Source organism: Oncorhynchus kisutch, unplaced genomic scaffold (assembly GCF_002021735.2).
Source record: "Oncorhynchus kisutch isolate 150728-3 unplaced genomic scaffold, Okis_V2 scaffold1149, whole genome shotgun sequence".
Lineage (NCBI taxonomy): Eukaryota > Metazoa > Chordata > Actinopteri > Salmoniformes > Salmonidae > Oncorhynchus > Oncorhynchus kisutch.
In genome coordinates, this window is record NW_022263094.1 from 19797 (window position 1) to 47596 (window position 27800).

The window sequence follows — 27800 nt, forward strand, 5'->3', positions numbered from 1 at the left end:
GTATATAATATATATATATATACTTGTATTCCCTCATGTACTTTTTGTATTGATTTGCTGTTCATAAAAAATATATAATAAATACATAAAAAAAGACGCATCGCGAGACTTCCGGTAACGCTTGCAAAACAGACCAGGATGGAGTTTGGGGTTTGAGAAGTCAATGAGAAAAGTGAAAAATGATTCCTTAGTTGTTCATTTTCTCCAAATCTAAAGGTACAATCAATAATCGAACCAATGTTTTAAGTGGTTGAATATGTTATTACTCAACATTCATGAAATTTACAAACTGACACGTTTTAATTTTCGTCAAAAACAACTTTATATCGAAGGAATGCCTTTGATTTGACGTCTTTGCTAGTCGACGTCGCCATGACATGACAAATGTGATCGGGGTTTTCTATTGGAGAAGCAGTTTTAGCCTGTCTTCATAATGTACTGTTTTTGTCATAACGATCAAAGAGAGTAATTACATTCGTGATTAAAATGTGTTAATAATTCAATGACCCAGATATCATATGAAAGATATTACATTAGTGATTAAAATGTGTTAATTCAATTGCTTTTTTGTGCTCTAAATATTGGTCTCATCCATACATATATATACATAAAACATTCAAATGCCGTACAAAGCAACCTCAAATGTGATTTTTTTTTGTCTGTAGGGGCTACATCCTCCAGAACATAAGGAAGTGAGCATTCAGCCACGCCATTTTGAGAAAACGGCCAGTCACAGCAGTGGGCAGACTGTGTTCATAGCTACTGGAGTCGTCGTGCAGTCATGCGATATAGCTGTTTTTAATTCAATATTTCTATGTTTAAATACTGTTGAAATTTGTAATATAGGTAAACTAAAGGTAACCAGTAATGTCCACGGAAGCAACCGCCGACCAGGTAGAGCATTTCAGTTGTTTGTAGCGAACGGTTGCTAGTTAGCTACGTTACATTTTCACTCGTGTTGCATGGTGGTTCACTTACGTTAGCTAGCTAGGCCTACACCATAGATACCGTTTAATATAGAATTTATGGATTTGAAGCGCTTTCTACATAGCTACCACACACTATTGACAATATTTTAGGGAAAATATTTAGTTAACTACGTAATTACGTTGCATTGTTTGAGAGATCTGCGGCTAAGCTAATTACGTGCTAGCTAGGTAACCTGCCAATGATTTTGGTCAGAAGTTAATGTCAGTCGACCAACTAACGTTAGCTAGCTTGTACAGGTAACACGACCTGATATGGTCTGAACGTCATGCTAACACTAGTTAGCGTGTTCTAGTTAGCTTTTGGCCTGTTGCTGAGAATAAACACTAGTTCGTTGCAAGCTGAAGTTAGCTACCTAGGTAACATTACATTTAGGCCGCGCTTTTTTGTTACGCTAGCTAACTAGCCCAAGCGTATGCAGCAATGGGTGCACGTTGTATTGCATTTAAACAGTTGAAAGCTAGTTTATGGAGTTAACGGTGCGGTGTTAGAAGTTGTGCAATAGTGTAACATGTTTACATGATTAGCGAACTACCTTAGTAGCCAACTAGCTAACCATGTAAACAATCAAGCATTTCCTCGTATCTGCCGTTGTCCTACTCGGTTTCTTATGTGGCTAAATAAAGTAGTCCAAACTGGAAACAAGTGTAGTGGGTCAATTATAAACGAGATATTCTAAAATGTACTCTTCAAATTGTCTTTAATATTGGCACCCTGATTGATTTGTTTTCCAAAGCCACCTCTTGTTGCAGTGTATGCATGTCTGTAACCCCAATCATCTTTTCATGTCTTGCAGGCAGCTGAGTATATCCCGGAGAAGGTTAAGAAAGCAGAGAAGAAGTTGGAAGAAAACCCATATGACCTTGACGCATGGAGCATTCTGATTCGAGAAGCACAGGTTTAGTGACTCAGGGTTGCATTCCTCTTACCTGGGGTAATCGATTGGGTCAAGGGAGGGAGAGGGTGGGGCTCAAGAGGGTGGTGGGTGGGGATCTAACAGAAATTGCAAATGTGTCATATAGGACTGTTTCAACTTGTTTGTCAACAAGTGTACATATAAATGCATTCTACCCTTTTAGAACCAACCAATAGACAAAGCAAGGAAGACGTATGAACGACTTGTGGCCCAGTTCCCAAGCTCGGGCAGATTCTGGAAACTATTCATTGAAGCGGAGGTTAATATTTTTTATCAATTTCTCACAACTACATGTGTGCATGGGAGTGCATATCCTAACAGGATCAACAATGTGACTTTCACACAACAAATAGGTCCACTTCATCTCAATGGTATTTTTTTTAAAGTACGAGAGGTTTAGGTTACTATCTTAACCATTTATTTTTCAGGACGCACACTGTATGTTCCTCAGTAGAAAAAACAACTATTTTCTATGTCTTTAAATGGGGTTAAGTCCATTTGTTGCATGTTTGATCTGCAACAGCATTAAAACTTTTTAATGGTATTGGAGTGCTTTAGCCTTTTATTCACTTGTCGTGTCTATTTATTGCCTCCTGTGTCATTTCTTTGAGGTCATTTTTGTTTTTGATCATAAACCGTATGAGTGAATGTGTTCAACTTAACATTTTTTTTCCAGCACAGTTATGCTACCTTACCCCCAACAAGCGACCTATGTTTACTACGGAAGCTGTATTATTATTGTAGGTCCCTGTTTATGTAGGCGGATGTTCACCCTGGTTTTGACCCAGCAAAGAATCCACATTACTCCAATATGTCTTTTAAAATGGTAGGTCACCCACATTACAAAATGACATTGGGTTTTTGTGGATGGTACCTGCTCCCATTCCTGGCCCTTATCACACCATATTGCCTACATCTTAGATGAGCCTTAAACCCCATCCCTACATAAGATAAGCTCCATCATTTCATGAGTATGCCATTAGTTTTAGACATACAAATGGATGCTTGTAATCCACTTATTTAGGGGAATAAAGTGGGTAAGTATGTGTGAGTTAAAAGCATGACTGACCAAGCCTCATTAATTGATGCCCACTACACGCAGCTCTGATCCGAACTAGTCATCTGGGCCCTGGGCTGTCTACAGCAGGTGAACAGAAGTCTGGGGAGGAGACCAACTCATGTGCCCAGTTTAAAATCATGCCTTACTACTTGTAGGTCTGAAGGGATTGAGTGGGAGTATATGAACAGGTAATGCTTCACGGAGCCCCCTTCTTACACCCACAGCTTCCTTTCACATCTACAGGAATTGACTATAGTACATGGTGTCCCATCTTGGTCCGGCAGTATGCAGGCTTTTGTTCCAGCCCAGTGCAAATACACCTGATTCCATGTTGAATCTTGGTAGAGTATTTTATTTTACAGTTAATTGTGCCTTCAGAATGTGACCCGTGTGTGTTGGTTCTGGACTAGAGGGGAAAAGCCTGCACATACTGCTGCCCTACAAGATTGGGTTTGGACACCCCTTGTCTAAGGGTTAATTGATACCAGATTGCCTAATAGTCTCTAATGTTCAGACGTCACCTTATTTGTTTGTGTATTCCAGTCACAATACAATCAGACTAGACCCTGGGGTATTTGCACCGTGCACATCCGTGAGGAGTTGGGCACATTGTTTTTAAGTCTAGAAGCTCTCCCATTCTATACACTGCTACCCTTGTTAGAATGGCCTCATTCAACACCGTTTAGCACAGCCTGTAGGTCATTCTGTATAAGTTCAACCACCTGTTGACTTCATTTGTTTATAGCTATGTACCATAGTTAAAAGTTGGTCATTTGCGTTAAAACAATTCAATTGTTTTTTTTCCCCCTTCCAGTTTGGGTAGCCTTTGATTTATTTCTAGACTGCAGTCAAATCGAACTTGCCGCAGTCTTTTTATCCCAGTTTCATTTGCCTCAACATGAGCAACTTGGGAAAATATTACCACATTTTTGAGCTTAGCCGCAACCTGTCAAATAATATGGTAGTTGTTACTGCAGTATAGAAAAAGGTTACGTCAATATTCTAGTTTGATCTGATGTGTAGAAAACAAATCATACGTTTGAATGTCTGACCTCTTCACTAACCTTTCAAGAAAATAACGTGTGCTTGTGAGTTATACAGAAACAATCCAGTATTGGGAATTCAGGTGTTTTACTTGTGAATTCACACATCGCAGGACACCAACGTTCAGGTACAGCTTAAGGGACCATTGTCTTGGTTCTGAGTCACATTTGACCTTTTGTGGCACATTTCGCACTTGCTTAGTGGTTTTTGTCTTCGTTTCAATACAGTTTCACTCCCCTTGGTGAACTCAAGTGGTTGATCTGTGCATGCACAAGAATAAGGAAATGCATAAGTTGCGTTGTACTCAATTTGACTGTACCCTGCGGTTTGTTGAAAGTGATTTTAAATTGCATACTGTTTAATAAAACAAATGACCAGAATTCTCTACTGTGACTTATTGCATCTTTTTCTTTATGGTGTTGATGGTTACTGCAGTCCAGTTCACAACCACCTCCTTTCCCCATAAACATTCCCATACCTAATCCCATTTTAAAGAATGCATTAGGCCTGGTGCTCTTGATTATCCCACATAGAAATTGTGCCTGTTACCTTCCTAGTTAATGTTTTATTTAATTTTTTTGGCTGCTGAGTGCGAGTTAGGTGGTAGGCCTAGTGATGTTGTGCTTGTAATGTGAATGCTTAGTTGATAGAGAAATGATGGTAGCATGAAGAACTGGAGAAGGTTTGAATGTTGTGGAAGCTAGTTATATGGACGTGTTAAACATTTGCATAGTGAAGTATTTCTGTGTTGATGGGCTTGGGTTTTTAAGCCTGGATTGTTGTGACTTCCTGATAAAAGCCCGTATTACTAATAATGTATTTTATTTGGTTGAGAGTTAAACAATTTTAGACAATTGGATGGATTGATTAATATTTAATTCCCCACTCGACTGGTTTGCCTGCACCGAAATAGAACAAAGTGCTTTAGAAGACTTGTGTCTCTCTTGTAGTGTCTTCTGGGTCTGGTTCTCATGTTGTAGCTAGGATAACTGAGTGAGATGCTAAAACTATTGTTAGTGAATGCTAAAGCCATGGGCTGCTGTGGATTCATACAATGACAATGTTTGCTGACTACAGATTGTGTGGGTGTGCGTGTCTGCCCTCGAGGTGAGATGTTATCTATGTGGCCTACCTAAAGCTATGTCACTCATGTCACGGGATGTACTTCTCTATGCCTGCAGCTGTCACGGCTGGAGTTACGTCTTCTGTGTATTTTTATGTTGATTTATCTAGTGATTTACTTCAATAAATCATTGTTTACCAATCTTGTTTCATGTTGTCTGTGTAAAACTAGTGTTATTTTTCATGTCTAACACTTCCATAGGCTACATTTGAGACAGGCCTAGTTCTCTTTAGGATCTGAATTTTTGAACAAATGTGAAATTGTTAATCGTAATCTTGCAATGATACTTCCCACTTCTAGATGTATACATATTGAATTAGTTATTTTCTTGCGCTGCGTATTGTTATTCCTGAAAAAGTACTTCTATTCAAGCCATACACTTCGAGGCCTAGGCAAGATTTAACGTTGACAGATTATTTGAGAGCCCCTCTAATAAATGATTGTGTTAAGTGGCTTGCACAACAAGCTGAAAGCCAACCTGTGGGCTTAGTGACATTACGCTGTATTGCTCTTAGAATCGATGAGGGAAAGAAGCAGATGGAGAATTATTGAGGCAGGATTCATTCCAAGTTCAAATGTATTCTCCCATTCAAACACCTGAATGTTTCTTGTTACTGTGTGTTTTGTCGTCAAAGTTTTAGGAGCTACTAGCCTTGCAATTGCAACAGCAAAAGGCCTACAGTACAGGCCAGCAGCTAGGCTGCTGCATTGGGAGTCCTGTGCCTGTCACAGGCCTTTTGTCAGGGCCAGGCCAACCAGTAGCTCCAGTAAAGATTGATGTTTCTCATTATGCTTATTTGACACTGGTCTATGCTGGCAGGCCTTGGTAGAGGGAGAGTTGGAAGTCCACAGGGCTTGCAGTAGGGACAGAACTGATTGAGGACTCCCTCTCCCACCCAACATCAGCTGCCTGCCAGTGTGGAGACTCTTTCCTGCCACTGTCAGCCAATGAGTCACCTTGATGTCTGGCCAGGCTGACTGTCAGTAACATGTTTAGTGATTGGCACGAGCGTGGTCTTTTCCAGTGTAGTGAAGGGGCTAATATATGATTGTTTTTTAAATGCTGATGAAAATGTCTGTTTTAAAGTTTTTAAAGAGCTTATATGTCTAAGTCTACAGTTTATTGGGAAGGTTGGGTATTCACAAATGGGAAAATGTGTTCTTTACCCCATGGAACAATGTCTAGACATCAAAACCCATTTTTCTTACAACCGCTTGATCATGTGACTCGTCTATGGTCCATGATGTACAATGAGAATAAACCCCATATCTTACAAAATTGATCTTGAAATGGTCTTTCTTGTGTGAAATTCACTTTGTTGATCTGAAAGGGATTGTATGTGTGTGTCAGAGGGAGTTTGCATGCATGCCTGTTTGTCCATATACACAATTGAAACACCTGCCTGTTGAATTAACACTTCTTTACACTCTGTCCACAGATCAAGGCAAAAAACTATGACAAGGTAGAAAAGGTGAGTGCCAATCATACCGAAGTCCCCTCCCATTGGCCTTACAGGGGACTGAGACTGCCATGGTTGGTTGATTCTAAGGGAGGTTCCACCTCCCTGTCACTGGATGGAAACCAACATGGTTCTGACTCATCCAGTGTTGCCCTTAACAACTGAAGAAGCCATTTAAGTAACCTCTAATATATCAAGGATCAAGCCTAACCCATAAAATATAGCAGCATTCTTTACTGCAGTACAACAGTAAATCTACAGTTCACAGGAGTGGGAAAGCATTGTTTATTGCCACTTGTTAAAGTCACAGAACATGTATTGATAACCCACAGGCAACACTACACACTTATCAGCTCAAACTTTTCTGTCTGGTGCAGATGTTTTTACTGTGTTGGTGCTGTCTATTAACCATCCCCTGAAACTGAAAGGAAAAGTAGTTCTCTCTCATTTTCACCAAGGTGGGTTCTGTCTTTTATAGCAGCAGCGTGTTGCAAAGCCCTCGTGTACACTGCTGTTTATTTCTCCAGCTGTGGTACAGTGTGGCTGCTGTCTGTCAGTGAGCTCTGTTCCGCTGGTTCTCCTGCCAGGGTAGGCTTTAGGTCACTTTCTATTAGGCAGCCCTCCCTAGAGGGAATCCCCTACTTCCCCTTTTATACAAGGACACACACACTACAAATCACCCAGCGTATCTATTTCTCAGTATGACAGTGGGGAATGATTGAGTGCACACTGTTGTCTGAAGCGTTAATTTTCAGTAGACATATGTTTTTGAATACGTGAAACTGAAACGAGGCCCTTCCCTCCTGCTGTAGTTGTTTCAGAGATGTCTGATGAAAGTGCTGCACATCGACCTGTGGAAATGCTACCTCTCCTATGTCCGTGAGACGAAAGGAAAGCTACCCAGCTACAAGTAGGTTCACCTGTTACCCAGGAAAGGAATTGGAGGAGGACGGGCTCTTCGTGTGCTCACACACAATCTTAACCATTCAGCAATGCATTTCACAGTGATAACACAACACCCTATTTTGACAAATGTTCCCAGTGCATATCTTGATATTGTGATGTAACACAAGTCCTAACCCAGCCCTGCTTGACCATCACCAGAGAGAAGATGGCGCAGGCGTATGACTTTGCGCTGGATAAAATCGGCATGGAGATCATGTCCTACCAGGTAAATCAAAGCATATTGGCAATTAAATGTTAAAACAAGTTGGTTGAAAATGTGCGATCTGAAATGGGTTTCCAAGCCATGATTTCTAATTGTTCTGCTCTCCCCTCAGATATGGGTGGACTACATCAACTTCCTCAAAGGAGTGTAAGTACTGCTCTTAACACAACACTTTGTTGTTTTCCTTCATTAAAAAGTACTTGAAGTCCCTAATTCCCAGGCCTTGTGTCCTTCCAGTGAGGCGGTTGGTTCATACGCTGAAAACCAGCGAATCACGGCGGTGCGCAGGGTCTACCAGAGGGGCTGTGTGAACCCCATGATCAACATCGAGCAGCTCTGGAGAGACTACAGCAAGTATGAGGAGGTAAGACCAATGACCTATGACCCTATGGAGGGCTGAATAAGGAACCACATGAGGGGTGGCAGAACATTGTTTTCGTGTGTCATTGGTCTCATCTGTCAGTGGTGCTAAGTAGCATGGTGTACAAACAGGGCATCAACGTACATCTGGCCAAGAAGATGATTGAGGACCGCAGCAGAGACTACATGAACGCTAGGAGAGTGGCCAAGGTAAGGTACTCACAAACACACTGATGGGGTAAACGGATTCATACTGTCTGGTAGATGATTTAATGATTGTGAGCTGATGTTAAACCGTCTCTCCAGGAATATGAGACTGTGATGAAGGGTCTGGATAGGAACGCCCCCTCGGTGCCCCCACAGAACTCCCCCCAGGAGGCGGTGCAGGTGGAGATGTGGAAGAAGTACATCCAATGGGAGAAGAGCAACCCGCTCCGCACAGAGGACCAGACACTCATCACTAAGAGAGGTGTGGTGGGGAGAACAGTGATTCATATAGCTAGTGGTGGTGGGGGGAACAGTGATTCATATAGCTAGTGGTGGTGGTGGTGGGGGGGAACAGTGATTCATATAGCTAGTGGTGGTGGGGGGGGGGACAGTGATTCATATAGCTAGTGGTGGGGGGGGGGGAACAGTGATTCATATAGCTAGTGGTGGTGGGGGGACAGTGATTAATGTAGCTAGTGGGGGAGGGGAACGTGATTCATGTAGCTAGTGGTGGTGGTGGGGGGGGAACAGTGATTCATGTAGCTAGTGGTGGTGGTGGTGGGGGGGAACAGTGATTCATGTAGCTAGTGGTGGGGGGGGCACTGATTCATGTAGCTAGTGGTGGGGGGGGACACTGATTCATGTAGCTAGTGGTGGTGGTGGGGGGGGAACAGTGATTCATATAGCTAGTGGTGGTGGTGGGGGGGGGCAGTGATTCATATAGCTAGTGGTGGTGGGGGGGGGACAGTGATTCATATAGCTAGTGGTGGTGAGGGGGGAACAGTGATTCATATAGCTGGTGGTGGGGGGGGACAGTGATTAATGTAGCTAGTGGTGGTGGTGGTGGTGGGGGGGAACAGTGATTCATGTAGCTAGTGGTTGTGGTGGGGGAGGGGAACAGTGATTCATATAGCTAGTGGTGGGGGAGGGGAACAGTGATTCATATAGCTAGTGGTGGTGGGGGGAACAGTGATTCATATAGCTAGTGGTGGTGGGGGAGGGGAACAGTGATTCATATAGCTAGTGGTGGTGGGGGAGGGGAACAGTGATTCATATAGCTAGTGGTGGTGGGGGAGGGGAACAGTGATTCATGTAGCTAGTGGTTGTGGTGGTGGTGGGGGGGAACAGTGATTCATGTAGCTAGTGGTGGGGGGGGGGGAGGGGAACAGTGATTCATGTAGCTAGTGGTGGGGGGGGCACTGATTCATGTAGCTAGTGGTGGGGGGGGACACTGATTCATGTAGCTAGTGGTGGTGGTGGGGGGGGGGGAACAGTGATTCATGTAGCTAGTGGTGGGGGGGGCACTGATTCATGTAGCTAGTGGTGGTGGGGGGACACTGATTCATGTAGCTAGTGGTGGTGGTGGGGGGGGGGGGGGGGGGGGAACAGTGATTCATGTAGCTAGTGGTGGGGGGGGGCACTGATTCATGTAGCTAGTGGTGGTGGGGGGACACACTGATTCATGTAGCTAGTGGTGGTGGGGGGACACACTGATTCATGTAGCTAGTGGTGGTGGGGGAGGGGAATGTGATTCATGTAGCTAGTGGTGGTGGTGGTGGTGGTGGGGGGGAACAGTGATTCATGTAGCTAGTGGTGGTGGTGGGGGGGAACAGTGATTCATGTAGCTAGTGGTGGGGGGGAACGGTGATTCATGTAGCTAGTGGTGGTGGTGGTGGTGGTGGGGGGGGGAACAGTGATTCATGTAGCTAGTGGTGGGGTGGGCACTGATTCATGTAGCTAGTGGTGGGGGGGGGGGGGGCACTGATTCATGTAGCTAGTGGTGGTGGGGGGGGGGGGGCAGTGATTCATGTAGCTAGTGGTGGGGGGGGGCACTGATTCATGTAGCTAGTGGTGGGGGGGACACTGATTCATATAGCTAGTGGTGGTGGGGGGGGGACACTGATTCATGTAGCTAGTGGTGGTGGTGGTGGGGGGGGGGGGGAGACAGTGATTCATGTAGCTAGTGGTGGTGGTGGTGGTGGTGGTGGGGGGGAACAGTGATTCATGTAGCTAGTGGTTGTGGTGGGGGAGGGGAACAGTGATTCATATAGCTAGTGGTGGTGGGGGGAACAGTGATTCATGTAGCTAGTGGTTGTGGTGGGGGAGGGGAACAGTGATTCATATAGCTAGTGGTGGTGGGGGAGGGGAACAGTGATTCATATAGCTAGTGGTGGTGGGGGAGGGGAACAGTGATTCATGTAGCTAGTGGTGGTGGTGGTGGTGGTTGGGGGGAACAGTGATTCATGTAGCTAGTGGTGGTGGTGGTTGGGGGGAACAGTGATTCATGTAGCTAGTGGTGGTGGTGGTTGGGGGGAACAGTGATTCATGTAGCTAGTGGTGGTGGGGGAGGGGAACAGTGATTCATGTAGCTAGTGGTGGGGGGGGTGCACTGATTCATGTAGCTAGTGGTGGGGGGGGACACTGATTCATGTAGCTAGTGGTGGTGGTGGGGGGGAACAGTGATTCATGTAGCTAGTGGTGGGGGGGACACTGATTCATGTAGCTAGTGGTGGTGGTGGTGGGGGGGGGGGGGCAGTGATTCATGTAGCTAGTGGTTGTGGTGGGGGGGAACAGTGATTCATGTAGCTAGTGGTGGGGGGGACACTGATTCATGTAGCTAGTGGTGGTGGTGGTGGTGGTGGGGGGGGGGGGGGGACAGTGATTCATGTAGCTAGTGGTTGTGGTGGGGGGGAACAGTGATTCATGTAGCTAGTGGTTGTGGTGGGGGGGAACAGGGATTCATGTAGCTAGTGGTTGTGGTGGGGGGTAACAGTGATTCATGTAGCTAGTGGTTGTGGTGGGGGGAACAGTGATTCATGTAGCTAGTGGTGGTGGGGGAGGGGAATGTGATTCATGTAGCTAGTGGTGGGGGGGAACAGTGATTCATGTAGCTAGTGGTGGTGGTGGGGGGGAACAGTGATTCATGTAGCTAGTGGTGGTGGTGGTGGTGGTGGTGGGGGGGAACAGTGATTTATGTAGCTAGTGGTGGGGGGGACACTGATTCATGTAGCTAGTGGTGGTGGTGGGGGGGGGGGACACTGATTCATGTAGCTAGTGGTGGGGGGGGGGCACTGATTCATGTAGCTAGTGGTGGGGGGGGGACACTGATTCATATAGCTAGTGGTGGTGGGGGGGGACACTGATTCATGTAGCTAGTGGGGGCGGTGGTGGGGGGGGGGAGACAGTGATTCATGTAGCTAGTGGTTGTGGTGGGGGGGAACAGTGATTCATGTAGCTGGTGGTGGTGGTGGGGGGGGGGACAGTGATTCATGTAGCTACAGTGGGGCAAAAAAGTATTTAGTCAGCCACCAATTGTGCATGTTCTCCCACTTAAAAAGATGAGAGGCCTGTCATTTTCATCATAGGTACACTTCAACTATGACAGACAAAACTGAGAAGGAAAAAAATCCAGAAAATCATATTGTAGTATTTTTAATGAATTTATTTGCAAATTATGGTGGAAAATAAGTATTTGGTCACCTACAAACAAGCATGATTTCTGTCTCTCTCAGACCTGTAACTTCTTCTTCAAGAGGCTCCTCTGTCCTCCACTCGTTACCTGTATTAATGGCACCTGTTTGAACTTGTTACCAGTATAAAAGACACCTGTCCACAACCTCAAACAGTCACACTCCAAACTCCACTATGGCCAAGTCCAAAGAGCTGTCAAAGGACACCAGAAACAAAATTGTAGACCTGCACCAGGCTGGGAAGACTGAATCTGCAATAGGTAAGCAGCTTGGTTTGAAGAAATCAACTGTGGGGCAATTATTAGGAAATGGAAGGGTAGCCTAGTGGTTAGAGCGTTGGACTAGTAACGAAAAGGTTGCAAGTTCGAATCCCCGAGCTGACAAGGTACAAATCTGTCGTTCTGCCCCTGAACAGGCAGTTAACCCACTGTTCCTAGGCCGTCATTGAAAATAAGAATTTGTTCTTAACTGACTTGCCTAGTAAAATAAAAGTGTAAAATAAACAAGACCACTGATAATCTCCCTCGATCTGGGGCTCCATGCAAGATCTCACCCCATGGGGTCAAAATGATCACAAGAACGGTGAGCAAAAATCCCAGAACCACACAGGGGGACCTAGTGAATGACCTGCAGAGAGCTGGTAGCAAAGTAACAAAGCCTACCATCAGTAACACACTACGCCGTCAGGGACTCAAATCCTGCAGTGCCAGACATGTCCCCCTGCTTAAGCCAGTACATGTCCAGGCCCGTCTGAAGTTTGCTAGAGAGCATTTGGATGATCCAGAAGAAGATTGGGAGAATGTCATATGGTCAGATGAAACCAAAACCTTTTGGTAAAAACTCAACTCGTCGTGTTTGGAGGACAAAGAATGCTGAGTTGCATCCAAAGAACACCATACCTACTGTGAAGCATGGGGGTGGAAACATCATGCTTTGTGGCTGTTTTTCTGCAAAGGGACCAGGACAACTGATCTGTGTAAAGGAAAGAATGAATGGGGCCATGTATCGTGAGATTTTGAGTGAAAACCTCCTTCCATCAGCAAGGGCATTGAAGATGAAACGTGTCTGGGTCTTTCAGCATGACAATGATCCCAAACACACCGCCTGGGCAACGAAGGAGTGGCTTCGTAAGAAGCATTTCAAGGTTCTGGAGTGGCCTAGCCAGTCTCCAGATCTTAACCCCATAGAAAATCTTTGGAGGGAGTTGAAAGTCCGTGTTGCCCCAAAACATCACTGCTCTAGAGGAGATCTGCATGGAGGAATGGGCCAAAATACCAGCAACCGTGTGTGAAAACCTTGTGAAGACTTACAGAAAACATTTGACCTCTGTCATTGCCAACAAAGGGTATATAACAAAGTATTGAGAAACTTTTGTTATTGACCAAATACTTATTTTCCACCATAATTTGCAAATAAATTCATAAAAAAGTCCAATGTGATTTTCTGGATTTCTTTTCTCCTCATTTTGTCTGTCATAGTCGAAGTGTACCTATGATCAAAATTACAGGCCTCTCATCTTTTTAAGTGGGAGAACTTGCACAATTGGTGGCTGACTAAATACTTTTTTCCCCCACTGTAGCTAGTGGTTGTGTGTGTGTGTGGTGGGAGGAACAGTGATTCCTGGTGGTGTGTGAACTTGAAAAAAAAGTTGATAGAAATCCAGTGTTGCCTAGAGGTTTTGCTAGCATTGCAGCCCTAACGTTGTAATTGTGCTCCGTGTTGCAGTGATGTTTGCCTATGAGCAGTGTCTGTTGGTGCTGGGTCATCACCCTGATGTGTGGTATGAGGCTGCCCAGTATCTGGACCAGTCCAGTAAACTACTGGCAGAGAAGGGGGTAAGAGAGGCCACTGATGGCACAATGTGTCCTAATTGGAACAGGGTTTCCTCCACATTTTAAAAGATACGTTTGTTATTTTAGACCTTACTGTTGGTTTGGTTTTTAAATGCCAGACTTGAACCCTTTCTTCCGCTCCTCAGGACATGAACAACTCTAAGGTGTTCAGTGACGAAGCAGCTAACATCTACGAGCGCGCCATCGGTACTCTACTGAAGAAGAACATGCTGCTGTACTTCTCATTCGCTGACTACGAGGAGGTAAGCTGCACAAACACCAATCATCTGTCACGAAACACTTGCCAAAACATGAGGTCATAATATGAAGATGTCAAGGGTTGCCAAGGAAATGTATAATTGACTGTCATCCATAAATGATTAGTGCATCTTTCACTGCAGACGTATTAATTTGTCTCGTCTCGTTCCTATTAAGATTAATTAATTGGATTATTCCGGAGCAATCCTTGTGTTGAGTAAAGTTGTGGAGTGTGAACCAGTATAAATGAATGTTGAATAGAGGTCCAGGAAATGTTTGACAGGCATTTAATTGATGAATGAGCTAACCCACATCTCTCCTCTTTTCAGAGTCGATTGAAGCATGAAAAGGTCCACAGCATCTACAACCGTCTGCTGGCCATCGAGGACATCGACCCCACGCTGGTCTACATCCAGTACATGAAGTTTGGCAGGCGGGCCGAGGGCATCAAATCAGGCCGCATCATCTTTAAGAAGGCCCGGGAGGACATGCGCACGCGTCACCACGTCTACGTGACTGCAGCACTGATGGAATACTACTGCAGTAAGGTGGGTATACATAGGCTACGGAACATTGTCTGAACATTTGGGATTGAGGCAATGGGACGGAGTCATCGGTTGACGGATGATGGAGAACCGAAAACAGTCGACTTGAAAATAGCGTTTGACGGACAAAAACTGATAATTGATGAATGCATATATGATTTAATCTGTGTTCCTGTGTCTCTCTGGCCTTAGCCTGACACCCATGCCAACAGTGCAAAGAGAATATAAGGGGAAACATTCTGTGTCTCAATGTTTGACTGGTCTTCCGTTACCTTCCCTCACAGGACAAATCAGTGGCCTTTAAGATATTTGAACTGGGCTTGAAGAAATATGGAGACATTCCAGAGTATATACTTGCATACATCGATTACCTCTCACACCTTAATGGTAAGTGACAAGTGACGGATTCATTTATTGAGACTTGCCATTCACCCTCTTGTGTAACAATAACACAACCAAGGGTAGCTGCCATGGCAACAGTCATTGAGATTGTATAGTTGTTAAGCGATGGTATTGAAGACTACAGGGGATCTAATATCAGTGTATTTGTTCAACATGCTGATCCTATTCTCTCTATGACATGGACCCAGTGACATCCTCTATCAATTACTCATATAGTCAAACTAGATCAAACCCAGGCAGAGGCGGTCTATAGACGCTGGTGTGTGTTTCTTTATTTCATTGACGTGTATATACTGAACAAAAATATAAACCCAACATCCAAGATTTTAGTCAAGTCAAATTTATTTATATAGCCCTTCTTACATCAGCTGATATCTCAAAGTTCTGTACAGAAACCCAGCCTAAAACCCCAAACGGCAAGCAATGCAGGTGTAGAAGCACGGTGGCTAGGAAAAACTCCCTAGAAAGGCCAAAACCTAGGAAGAAACCTAGAGAGGAACCAGGCTATGTGGGGTGGCCAGTCCTCTTCTGGCTGTGCCGGGTGGAGATTATAACAGAACATGGGCAAGATGTTCAAATGTTCATAAATGACCAGCATGATCAAATAATAATAATCACAGACAGAACAGTTGAAACTGGAGCAGCAGCACGGCCATGTGGACTGGGGACAGCAAGGAGTCATCATGCCAGGTAGTCCTGAGGCATGGTCCTAGGGCCTAGGTCCTCTGAGAGAGAGAGAAAAAGAAAGAGAGAATTAGAGTAGCATATTTAAATTCACACAGGACACCGGATAGGACAGGAGAAGTACTCCAGATATAACAAACTGACCCTAGCCCCCCGACACATAAACTACTGCAGCATAAATACTGGAGGCTGAGACAGGAGGGGTCGGGAGACACTGTGGCCCTATCCTATGAAACCCCTGGACAGGGCCAAACAGGCAGGATAAAACCCCACCCACTTTGCCAAAGCACAGCCCCCACACCACTAGAGGGATATCTTCAACCACCAACTTACCATCCTGAGACAAGGCCGAGTATAGCTGAGTTACAGTTTTAATATAAGGAAATCAGTCAATTGAAATAAATAAATTAGGCCCTAATCTATAGATTTTACATGACTGGGAATACAGATATGCATCTGTTGGTCACAGATCGCTTAAAAACAAAAGATGGGGGCGTGGATCAGAAAACCAGTCCGTATCTGGTGTGACCACCATTTGCCTCAAGTCTCCTAAACATAGAATTGTTCAGGCTGTAGATTGTGGCTGGTTAACTGTTGTCCCACTCCTCTTCAATGGCTGAGCAAGTTGCTGGATATTGATGGGAACAGGAACACGCTGTCGTACACGTCGATCCAGAACATCCCAAACATGCTCAATGGGTGACATGTCTGGTGAATATGCAGGCCATGGAAGAACTGGGACATTTTCAGCTTCCAGGAATTGTTTACACATCCTTGCGTCATGGGGCTGTGCATTATCATGCTGAAATATGAGGTGATGGCTGAGGATTAATGGCACGACAATGGGCCCCAGGATTTCATCACGGTATATCTGTGCGTTCATATTACCATCGATAAAATGCAGTTGTGTTCGTTGTCCGTAGCTAATGCCTGCCCATACCATAACCCCACAACCACCATGGGGCACTCTGTTCACAACGTTGACATCAGCAAACCGCTCGCCCACACCACGCCCTACACGTGGTCTGTGATTGTGAGGCCTATTGGACATGTTGCCAAATTCACTAAAAAGATATTGGAGGTGACTTAACATTAAATTCTCTGGCAACACCTCTGATGGACATTCCTGCAGTCAGCATGCTAATTTAATGCCCCCTCAACTTCAAACACCTGTGGCATTGTGTTGTGTGACATAACTGTATATTTTACAGTGGCCTGTTATTGTCCCCAGCACAAGGTGCACCCGTGTAATGACCATGCTATTTAAAACCTCCTACAGGGTCGCATATCCCTGTAGGATATTGCTTCAGGTCCTGAGCTACAGTCAGTTAGATTTGGCTATGTCATTTTAGGCTAAATTTGAAAAAAAGGGTCTGATCCTATATTAATCAGCTTCTTGATATGCCACACGTCAGGTGGATGGATTTTCTTGGCAAAGAAGAAATGCTCACTAACAGATGTAAACAAATGTGCACAACATTTGAGAGAAATAATCTTTTTGTGTGTATGGAACATTTCTGGGATGAAACATGGGACCAACACTTTACATGTTAACTTTATATTTTTGTTCAGTGTAGATAGTGTTATGCTGTAATTTAGGAGACGGTTTCTGAGGCATTATCTGAAACATAGTGGTAGATTCATGAGTTTGAAGGCCTCACCTCTTTCTCTACCGCCCTCCAGAGGACAACAACACCAGAGTTCTGTTTGAGCGTGTTCTCACCTCGGGAAGCCTGTCGCCAGAGAAGTCTGGGTATGAGGAATTATGTTCCTACAACACCCACATTAGATCTGTCTGTTATTGTTTTATTATAGAAAACCCACATTAGATCTGTCTGTTGTTGTGTTGTTATAGAACATCCACATTATATCTGTCTGTTATTATAGAACAGCCACATTATATCTGTCAGTTATTGTGTTATTATAGAACATCCACATGATATCTGTCAGTTATTGTGTTATTATAGAACACCCACATTAGATCTGTCTGTTGTTGTTTTATTATAGAAAACCCACATTAGATCTGTCTGTTGTTGTGTTATTATAGAACATCCACATGATATCTGTCAGTTATTGTTTTATTATAGAACACCCACATTAGATCTGTCTGTTGTTGTTTTATTATAGAAAACCCACATTAGATCTGTCTGTTGTTGTGTTATTATAGAACATCCACATGATATCTGTCAGTTATTGTTTTATTATAGAACATCCACATGATATCTGTCTGTTATTGTTTTATTATAGAACAGCCACATTTAGATCTGTCTGTTATTATAGAACATCCACATGATATCTGTCTGTTATTGCGTTATTAACGGACCTGTGTGTTTGTCAACACCTCTCCCTCAGTGAGATCTGGGCACGTTTCTTGGCCTTTGAGAGTAACATCGGGGACCTGGCCAGTATCCTGAAGGTGGAGCGCAGGCGTTTCACGGCCTTCAAGGATGAGTACGAAGGCAAGGAGACGGCCCTGCTGGTGGACAGATACAAGTTCATGGACCTGTACCCCTGTTCTGCCAGCGAGCTCAAAGCCCTCGGATACAAGGTCTGTACAACTGGTAATCTATGGCTATGAAACAACTGGACCATTTGTGTGTTTCTCTCTTGTTCAACTCTTCAATCATGTGAGGGTAAAGGATATCTGTTTAGAATTCTATGATTTAAACCTGTGTGTGTGCAGGACGTGTCCCGTGCCAAACTGGCGGCGTTGCTCCAGACAGAGACGGTGGTGACTCCATCGGCTCCCACGCAAAAGGACGAGGCCGACCGCAAACCAGAGTACCCCAAACCTGACACCAGCCAGATGATCCCCTACCAACCACGACACTTGGCCCGTACGTACCTTACCCCCTCCTCTACCTCTACCAGCTACAACACCTGTCTAGTAGGTACCTTACCCCCTCCTCTACCCCTACCAGCTACCACACCTGGCTAGTAGGTACCTTACCCCTCCTCTACCTCTACCAGCTACAACACCTGTCTAGTAGGTACCTTACCCCTCCTCTACCTCTACCAGCTACAACACCTGTCTAGTAGGTACCTTACCCTCTACCTCTACCAGCTACAACACCTGTCTAGTAGGTACCTTACCCCTCCTCTACCTCTACCAGCTACAACACCTGTCTAGTAGGTACCTTACCCCTCCTCTACCTCTACCAGCTACAACACCTGTCTAGTAGGTACCATACCCCTCCTCTACCCCTACCAGCTACCAGACCTGTCTAGTAGGTACCTTACCCCTCCTCTACCCCTACCAGCTACCAGACCTGTCTAGTAGGTACCTTACCCCTCCTCTACCCCTACCAGCTACCAGACCTGTCTAGTAGGTACCTTACCCCCTCCTCTACCCCTACCAGCTACCAGACCTGTCTAGTAGGTACCTTACCCCTCCTCTACCCCTACCAGCTACCAGACCTGTCTAGTAGGTACCTTACCCCCTCCTCTACCCCTACCAGCTACCACACTGCTTTTTGTTTTATGCTGCTCTGTCTGTATGCTACGTCTTGCTTGTCCTATGTTGCTCTGTCTGTATGCTATGTCTTGCTTGTTCTATGTTGCTATTGTCTATATTGTAATTGTTTTTAATAACCTGCCCAGGGACTGCGGTTGAAAATTAGCCGGTTGGCTAAAACCGGCACTTTTACTGAAATGTTGATTAATGTGCACTGTCCCTGTAAAAATAAAAATAAACTCAAACACCTGGCTAGTAGGTACCTTACCCCCTCCTCTACCCCTACCAGCTACCACACCTGGCTAGTAGGTACCTTACCCCCTCCTCTACCCCTACCAGCTACCACACCTGGCTAGTAGGTACCTTACCCCCTCCTCTACCCCTACCAGCTACCACACCTGACTAGTAGGTACCTTACCCCCTCCTCTACCCCTACCAGCTACCACACCTGGCTAGTAGGTACCTTACCCCCTCCTCTACCCCTACCAGCTACCACACCTGGCTAGTAAGGTACCTTACCCCTCCTCTACCCCTACCAGACCTGTCTAGTAGGTACCTTACCCCTCCTCTACCCGTACCAGACCTGTCTAGTAGGTACCTTACCCTTCCTCTACCCCTACCAGCTACCACACCTGTCTAGTAGGTACCATACCCCTCCTCTACCCCTACCAGCTACCAGACCTGTCTAGTAGGTACCTTACCCCTTCCTCTACCTCTACCAGCTACAACACCTGTCTAGTAGGTACCATACCCCTCCTCTACCCCTACCAGCTACCAGACCTGTCTAGTATGTACCTTACCCCTCCTCTACCCGTACCAGCTACCACACCTGACTAGTAGGTACCTTACCCCCTCCTCTACCCCTACCAGCTACCACACCTGACTAGTAGGTACCTTACCCCCTCCTCTACCCCTACCAGCTACCACACCTGGCTAGTAGGTACCTTACCCCCTCCTCTACCCCTACCAGCTACCACACCTGACTAGTAGGTACCTTACCCCCTCCTCTACCCCTACCAGCTACCACACCTGGCTAGTAGGTACCTTACCCCCTCCTCTACCCCTACTAGCTACCACACCTGACTAGTAGGTACCTTACCCCCTCCTCTACCCCTACCAGCTACCACACCTGACTAGTAGGTACCTTACCCCCTCCTCTACCAGCTACCACACCTGGCTAGTAGGTACCTTACCCCCTCCTCTACCCCTACCAGCCCTGCCTAGTAGGTACCTTACCCCCTCCTCTACCCCTACCAGCCCTGGCTAGTAGGTACCTTACCCCCTCCTCTACCCCTACCAGCTACCAGACCTGGCTAGTAAGGTACCTTACCCCTCCTCTACCCCTACCAGACCTGTCTAGTAGGTACCTTACCCCTCCTCTACCCCTACCAGACCTGTCTAGTAGGTACCTTACCCCTACCAGCTACCACACCTGACTAGTAGGTACCTTACCCCCTCCTCTACCCCTACCAGCTACCACACCTGACTAGTAGGTACCTTACCCCCTCCTCTACCCCTACCAGCTACCAGACCTGGCTAGTAAGGTACCTTACCCCTCCTCTACCCCTACCAGACCTGTCTAGTAGGTACCTTACCCCTCCTCTACCCGTACCAGACCTGTCTAGTATGTACCTTACCCCTCCTCTACCCGTACCAGCTACCACACCTGACTAGTAGGTACCTTACCCCCTCCTCTACCCCTACCAGCTACCACACCTGACTAGTAGGTACCTTACCCCCTCCTCTACCCCTACCAGCTACCACACCTGGCTAGTAGGTACCTTACCCCCTCCTCTACCCCTACCAGCTACCACACCTGACTAGTAGGTACCTTACCCCCTCCTCTACCCCTACCAGCTACCACACCTGACTAGTAGGTACCTTACCCCCTCCTCTACCAGCTACCACACCTGGCTAGTAGGTACCTTACCCCCTCCTCTACCCCTACTAGCTACCACACCTGACTAGTAGGTACCTTACCCCCTCCTCTACCCCTACCAGCTACCACACCTGACTAGTAGGTACCTTACCCCCTCCTCTACCAGCTACCACACCTGGCTAGTAGGTACCTTACCCCCTCCTCTACCCCTACCAGCCCTGCCTAGTAGGTACCTTACCCCCTCCTCTACCCCTACCAGCCCTGGCTAGTAGGTACCTTACCCCCTCCTCTACCCCTACCAGCTACCAGACCTGGCTAGTAAGGTACCTTACCCCTCCTCTACCCCTACCAGACCTGTCTAGTAGGTACCTTACCCCTCCTCTACCCCTACCAGACCTGTCTAGTAGGTACCTTACCCCTACCAGCTACCACACCTGACTAGTAGGTACCTTACCCCCTCCTCTACCCCTACCAGCTACCACACCTGGCTAGTAGGTACCTTACCCCCTCCTCTACCCCTACCAGCTACCACACCTGACTAGTAGGTACCTTACCCCCTCCTCTACCCCTAACCAGCTACCACACCTGGCTAGTAGGTACCTTACCCCCTCCTCTACCCCTACTAGCTACCACACCTGACTAGTAGGTACCTTACCCCCTCCTCTACCCCTACCAGCTACCACACCTGACTAGTAGGTACCTTACCCCCTCCTCTACCAGCTACCACACCTGGCTAGTAGGTACCTTACCCCCTCCTCTACCCCTACTAGCTACCACACCTGACTAGTAGGTACCTTACCCCCTCCTCTACCCCTACCAGCTACCACACCTGACTAGTAGGTACCTTACCCCCTCCTCTACCAGCTACCACACCTGGCTAGTAGGTACCTTACCCCCTCCTCTACCCCTACCAGCCCTGCCTAGTAGGTACCTTACCCCCTCCTCTACCCCTACCAGCCCTGGCTAGTAGGTACCTTACCCCCTCCTCTACCCCTACCAGCTACCAGACCTGGCTAGTAAGGTACCTTACCCCTCCTCTACCCCTACCAGACCTGTCTAGTATGTACCTTACCCCTCCTCTACCCGTACCAGCTACCACACCTGACTAGTAGGTACCTTACCCCCTCCTCTACCCCTACCAGCTACCACACCTGACTAGTAGGTACCTTACCCCCTCCTCTACCCCTACCAGCTACCACACCTGGCTAGTAGGTACCTTACCCCCTCCTCTACCCCTACCAGCTACCACACCTGACTAGTAGGTACCTTACCCCCTCCTCTACCCCTACCAGCTACCACACCTGGCTAGTAGGTACCTTACCCCCTCCTCTACCCCTACTAGCTACCACACCTGACTAGTAGGTACCTTACCCCCTCCTCTACCCCTACCAGCTACCACACCTGACTAGTAGGTACCTTACCCCCTCCTCTACCAGCTACCACACCTGGCTAGTAGGTACCTTACCCCCTCCTCTACCCCTACTAGCTACCACACCTGACTAGTAGGTACCTTACCCCCTCCTCTACCCCTACCAGCTACCACACCTGACTAGTAGGTACCTTACCCCCTCCTCTACCAGCTACCACACCTGGCTAGTAGGTACCTTACCCCCTCCTCTACCCCTACTAGCTACCACACCTGACTAGTAGGTACCTTACCCCCCTCCTCTACCCCTACCAGCTACCACACCTGACTAGTAGGTACCTTACCCCCTCCTCTACCAGCTACCACACCTGGCTAGTAGGTACCTTACCCCCTCCTCTACCCCTACCAGCCCTGCCTAGTAGGTACCTTACCCCCTCCTCTACCCTACCAGCCCTGGCTAGTAGGTACCTTACCCCCTCCTCTACCCCTACCAGCTACCAGACCTGGCTAGTAAGGTACCTTACCCCTCCTCTACCCCTACCAGACCTGTCTAGTAGGTACCTTACCCCTCCTCTACCCCTACCAGACCTGTCTAGTAGGTACCTTACCCCTACCAGCTACCACACCTGACTAGTAGGTACCTTACCCCCCTCCTCTACCCCTACCAGCTACCACACCTGGCTAGTAAGGTACCTTACCCCTCCTCTACCCCTACCAGACCTGTCTAGTAGGTACCTTACCCCTCCTCTACCCCTACCAGACCTGTCTAGTAGGTACCTTACCCCTACCAGCTACCACACCTGACTAGTAGGTACCTTACCCCCTCCTCTACCCCTACCAGCTACCACACCTGGCTAGTAGGTACCTTACCCCCTCCTCTACCCCTACCAGCTACCACACCTGACTAGTAGGTACCTTACCCCCTCCTCTACCCCTAACCAGCTACCACACCTGGCTAGTAGGTACCTTACCCCCTCCTCTACCCCTACTAGCTACCACACCTGACTAGTAGGTACCTTACCCCCTCCTCTACCCCTACCAGCTACCACACCTGACTAGTAGGTACCTTACCCCCTCCTCTACCAGCTACCACACCTGGCTAGTAGGTACCTTACCCCCTCCTCTACCCCTACTAGCTACCACACCTGACTAGTAGGTACCTTACCCCCTCCTCTACCCCTACCAGCTACCACACCTGACTAGTAGGTACCTTACCCCCTCCTCTACCAGCTACCACACCTGGCTAGTAGGTACCTTACCCCCTCCTCTACCCCTACCAGCCCTGCCTAGTAGGTACCTTACCCCCTCCTCTACCCCTACCAGCCCTGGCTAGTAGGTACCTTACCCCCTCCTCTACCCCTACCAGCTACCAGACCTGGCTAGTAAGGTACCTTACCCCTCCTCTACCCCTACCAGACCTGTCTAGTATGTACCTTACCCCTCCTCTACCCGTACCAGCTACCACACCTGACTAGTAGGTACCTTACCCCCTCCTCTACCCCTACCAGCTACCACACCTGACTAGTAGGTACCTTACCCCCTCCTCTACCCCTACCAGCTACCACACCTGGCTAGTAGGTACCTTACCCCCTCCTCTACCCCTACCAGCTACCACACCTGACTAGTAGGTACCTTACCCCGTCCTCTACCCCTACCAGCTACCACACCTGGCTAGTAGGTACCTTACCCCCTCCTCTACCCCTACTAGCTACCACACCTGACTAGTAGGTACCTTACCCCCTCCTCTACCCCTACCAGGTACCACACCTGACTAGTAGGTACCTTACCCCCTCCTCTACCAGCTACCACACCTGGCTAGTAGGTACCTTACCCCCTCCTCTACCCCTACTAGCTACCACACCTGACTAGTAGGTACCTTACCCCCTCCTCTACCCCTACCAGCTACCACACCTGACTAGTAGGTACCTTACCCCCTCCTCTACCAGCTACCACACCTGGCTAGTAGGTACCTTACCCCCTCCTCTACCCCTACCAGCCCTGCCTAGTAGGTACCTTACCCCCTCCTCTACCCCTACCAGCCCTGGCTAGTAGGTACCTTACCCCCTCCTCTACCCCTACCAGCTACCAGACCTGGCTAGTAAGGTACCTTACCCCTCCTCTACCCCTACCAGACCTGTCTAGTAGGTACCTTACCCCTCCTCTACCCCTACCAGACCTGTCTAGTAGGTACCTTACCCCTACCAGCTACCACACCTGACTAGTAGGTACCTTACCCCCTCCTCTACCCCTACCAGCTACCACACCTGGCTAGTAGGTACCTTACCCCCTCCTCTACCCCTACCAGCTACCACACCTGACTAGTAGGTACCTTACCCCCTCCTCTACCCCTACCAGCTACCACACCTGGCTAGTAGGTACCTTACCCCCTCCTCTACCCCTACTAGCTACCACACCTGACTAGTAGGTACCTTACCCCCTCCTCTACCCCTACCAGCTACCACACCTGACTAGTAGGTACCTTACCCCCTCCTCTACCAGCTACCACACCTGGCTAGTAGGTACCTTACCCCCTCCTCTACCCCTACCAGCTACCACACCTGACTAGTAGGTACCTTACCCCCTCCTCTACCGCTACCAGCTACCAGACCTGGCCAGTAGGTACCTTACCCCTCCTCTACCCCTACCAGCTACCAGACCTGACTAGTAGGTACCTTACCCCTCCTATACCCCTACCAGCTACCACAACTGGCTAGTAGATACCTTACCCCCTCCTCTACCCCTACCAGCTACCACACCTGACTAGTAGATACCTTACCCCTCCTCTACCCCTACCAGCTACCAGACCTGGCCAGTAGGTACCTTACCCCTCCTCTACCCCTACCAGCTACCAGACCTGGCCAGTAGGTACCTTACCCCTCCTCTACCCCTACCAGACCTGTCTAGTAGGTACCTTAACCCTCCTCTACCCCTACCACACCTGGCTAGTAGGTACCTTACCCCTCCTCTACCCCTACCAGACCTGTCTAGTAGGTACCTTACCCCTCCTCTACCCCTACCAGACCTCTCTAGTAGGTACCTAACCCCTCCTCTACCCCTACCAGCTACCACACCTGGCTAGTAGGTAACTTACCTAACCTAACTTACCGTGCTTCTACACCTGCATTGCTTGCTGTTTGGGGTTTTAGGCTGGGTTTCTGTACAGCACTTTGAGATATCAGCTGATGTACGAAGGGCTATATAAATAAATTTGATTTGATTTGACCTAAGACGCTCCAGCCTTTAGGAATCTCGCTCCACACTCCAGTCAAGTTGGGCTCCACTCCAGCTCCTCTCACATGCTCTGGTCTCTCCACACAGCTCCAGGACTGCACCCTGTTCCAGGAGGGGTGTTCCCGGTCCCCCCGGCCGCAGTCATCCTGATGAAGCTACTGCCTCCACCCACCTGCTTCGTGGTCAGTACCAACACCCCACAACTCACTGTTGGTGGCATCACAGTACCAACACCCCGCCACTCACTGTTGGTGGCATCACAGTACCAACACCCCGCCACTCACTGTTGGTGACATCACAGTACCAACACCCCACCACTCACTGTTGGTGACATCACAGTACCAACACCCCACCACTCACTGTTGGTGACATCACAGTACCAACACCCCACCACTCACTGTTGGTGACATCACAGTACCAACACCCCACCACTCACTGTTGGTGACATCACAGTACCAACACCCCACCACTCACTGTTGGTGACATCACAGTACCAACACCCCACCACTCACTGTTGGTGACATCACAGTACCAACACCCCACCACTCACTGTTGGTGACATCACAGTACCAACACCCCACCACTCACTGTTGGTGACATCACAGTACCAACACCCCACCACTCACTGTTGGTGACATCACAGTACCAACACCCCACCACTCACTGTTGGTGACTTCACAGTACCAACACCCCACCACTCACTGTTGGTGACATCACAGTACCAACACCCCACCACTCACTGTTGGTGACTTCACAGTACCAACACCCCACCACTCACTGTTGGTGACATCACAGTACCAACACCCCACCACTCACTGTTGGTGACTTCACAGTACCAACACCCCACCACTCACTGTTGGTGACATGTGGCTGTTGTGCTGATGTTGTGGTGTTTCTGCAGGGGCCCTTTGTGCAGGTGGATGAACTGATGGAGAGCTTCAGGAGATGTACACTACCAGAGAGTAAGTAGCTTTGAAACTGTCATATCACCAAGCTTTCCTTTAGATTTTCCTTTGCCTGAATAGCACACTTAATGTTGATGTGAATATCTCTCTCTCAGCTGTAGATGCAGCAGTAGAGTTGATAACGGGCAGGCAGCCTGATGCCGGCGGAGAAGGGAACGGTTCCATGGAGAACCACGCCATGACCAAGTCACTGAAGAGACCCAATGCAGACTCTGATGAAGAGGAGGACAAGGGCGCTGTGGCCCCACCCGTTCACGACATCTACCGCGCTCGCCAGCAGAAGAGGATCCGGTGAACACACACTCACTCAGACACACGCACACTTGGGATGGACTCTGTACAGGAATGTAACCCCATTACGTCAAACCTTTTAGGGCAAACAGACTCGTCTGCAGTTTGTCTGGAAGAGTCTTTATATCCAACCATCGTTGGTCCCTCTAAACACACCTGTGGTTTTTTTTTTTGTTGTTGGTGTTTTTTTAACAGTTTTATTTTTTAAAGCTGGGTGACTAATACTGTACAAAGTTTTTAATTCAACCCTTAATTTGACACTCAGCTGTTTGGCCTTGTGAACCTCTGGTGATGGACAAATGGAATCCACCTGTTTTTCTAGTCAAATTGAGAGAATACATTTCCTTTCAATAAAAAGAGGGGAAAAGAACCAAAACTAAACTGGCTCCTGTCTTGTGTGTTACTGAAATGATCACTTCTGTTCTCTTAGGTTATTTTAATGTTATTTCAAGGTCAATCATGTTTGAGGGGTAAAAGTCTACAGTATATATCTGTGGCTGTGCACATTTAATAGTCACCACTAGGGTTCAGCGTGGTGCTGTCCAGACCAGAGATTTCCAGCTGTGTGTATCAGTGCATCAGCAGAGGAGCCTGATAAAACCAGTCTCCATCTATCTAATCATATTCCCTGCCTTGATGATGAGACCTGCTCAGTACCAGACCATCACAAGACCTCCCATCTGTCTGTTAGAGCTGAGACAGGTCTGCCTCTGGCCACCTCCACCAGCCTGTTATTAACTTAGTAACTATGACTGATCTACGTACGGGTGCATTGTAGGCCGGTATCACACCCAGATCAATCCAGGAACTGGCTCATCTAGGGGTCTTTAAAGGGCCCTGTATTTGTGTTAACTGAATAGATTCTGGGAGAACATCCAAACCAAAGTTTAAACGTGATGGCTAATGTGTTGGGAGGGGAGAAGTTGGTTCAGTGAGTTTAAAAATAGTGTTCTTCCCTCCGGTCCAAATCTCCACTGACCACATTCCTCATGAGTTAAGGGTGTGGAAGAGAAGATGTGGAGAGGGGACTGATTTAAATACCTGCTGCTATTTCCTGCTAACACAACCTAATATGTAACAATCCAATATGGACGGTAA

The 27800-nt window shown here is 47.5% G+C and overlaps 1 protein-coding gene across 1 annotated transcript; it reads left to right on the forward strand.

Annotated features, from left to right (window-relative positions):
* The first annotated feature begins 684 nt into the window (after positions 1–684).
* Positions 685–27083, forward strand: LOC109880375 (cleavage stimulation factor subunit 3). Its single transcript, XM_031817784.1, has 20 exons — positions 685–894; positions 1784–1885; positions 2067–2162; positions 6570–6602; positions 7403–7500; positions 7695–7761; positions 7871–7905; positions 7996–8122; positions 8251–8328; positions 8425–8587; positions 13521–13630; positions 13774–13890; positions 14215–14433; positions 14715–14817; positions 17200–17269; positions 17869–18064; positions 18200–18353; positions 25534–25628; positions 26348–26408; positions 26507–27083. Exons 1-20 carry the CDS (start codon positions 868–870, stop codon positions 26704–26706), a joined length of 2151 nt encoding a protein of 716 aa, XP_031673644.1. The 5' UTR covers positions 685–867; the 3' UTR covers positions 26707–27083.
* The last annotated feature ends 717 nt before the right edge of the window (positions 27084–27800 follow it).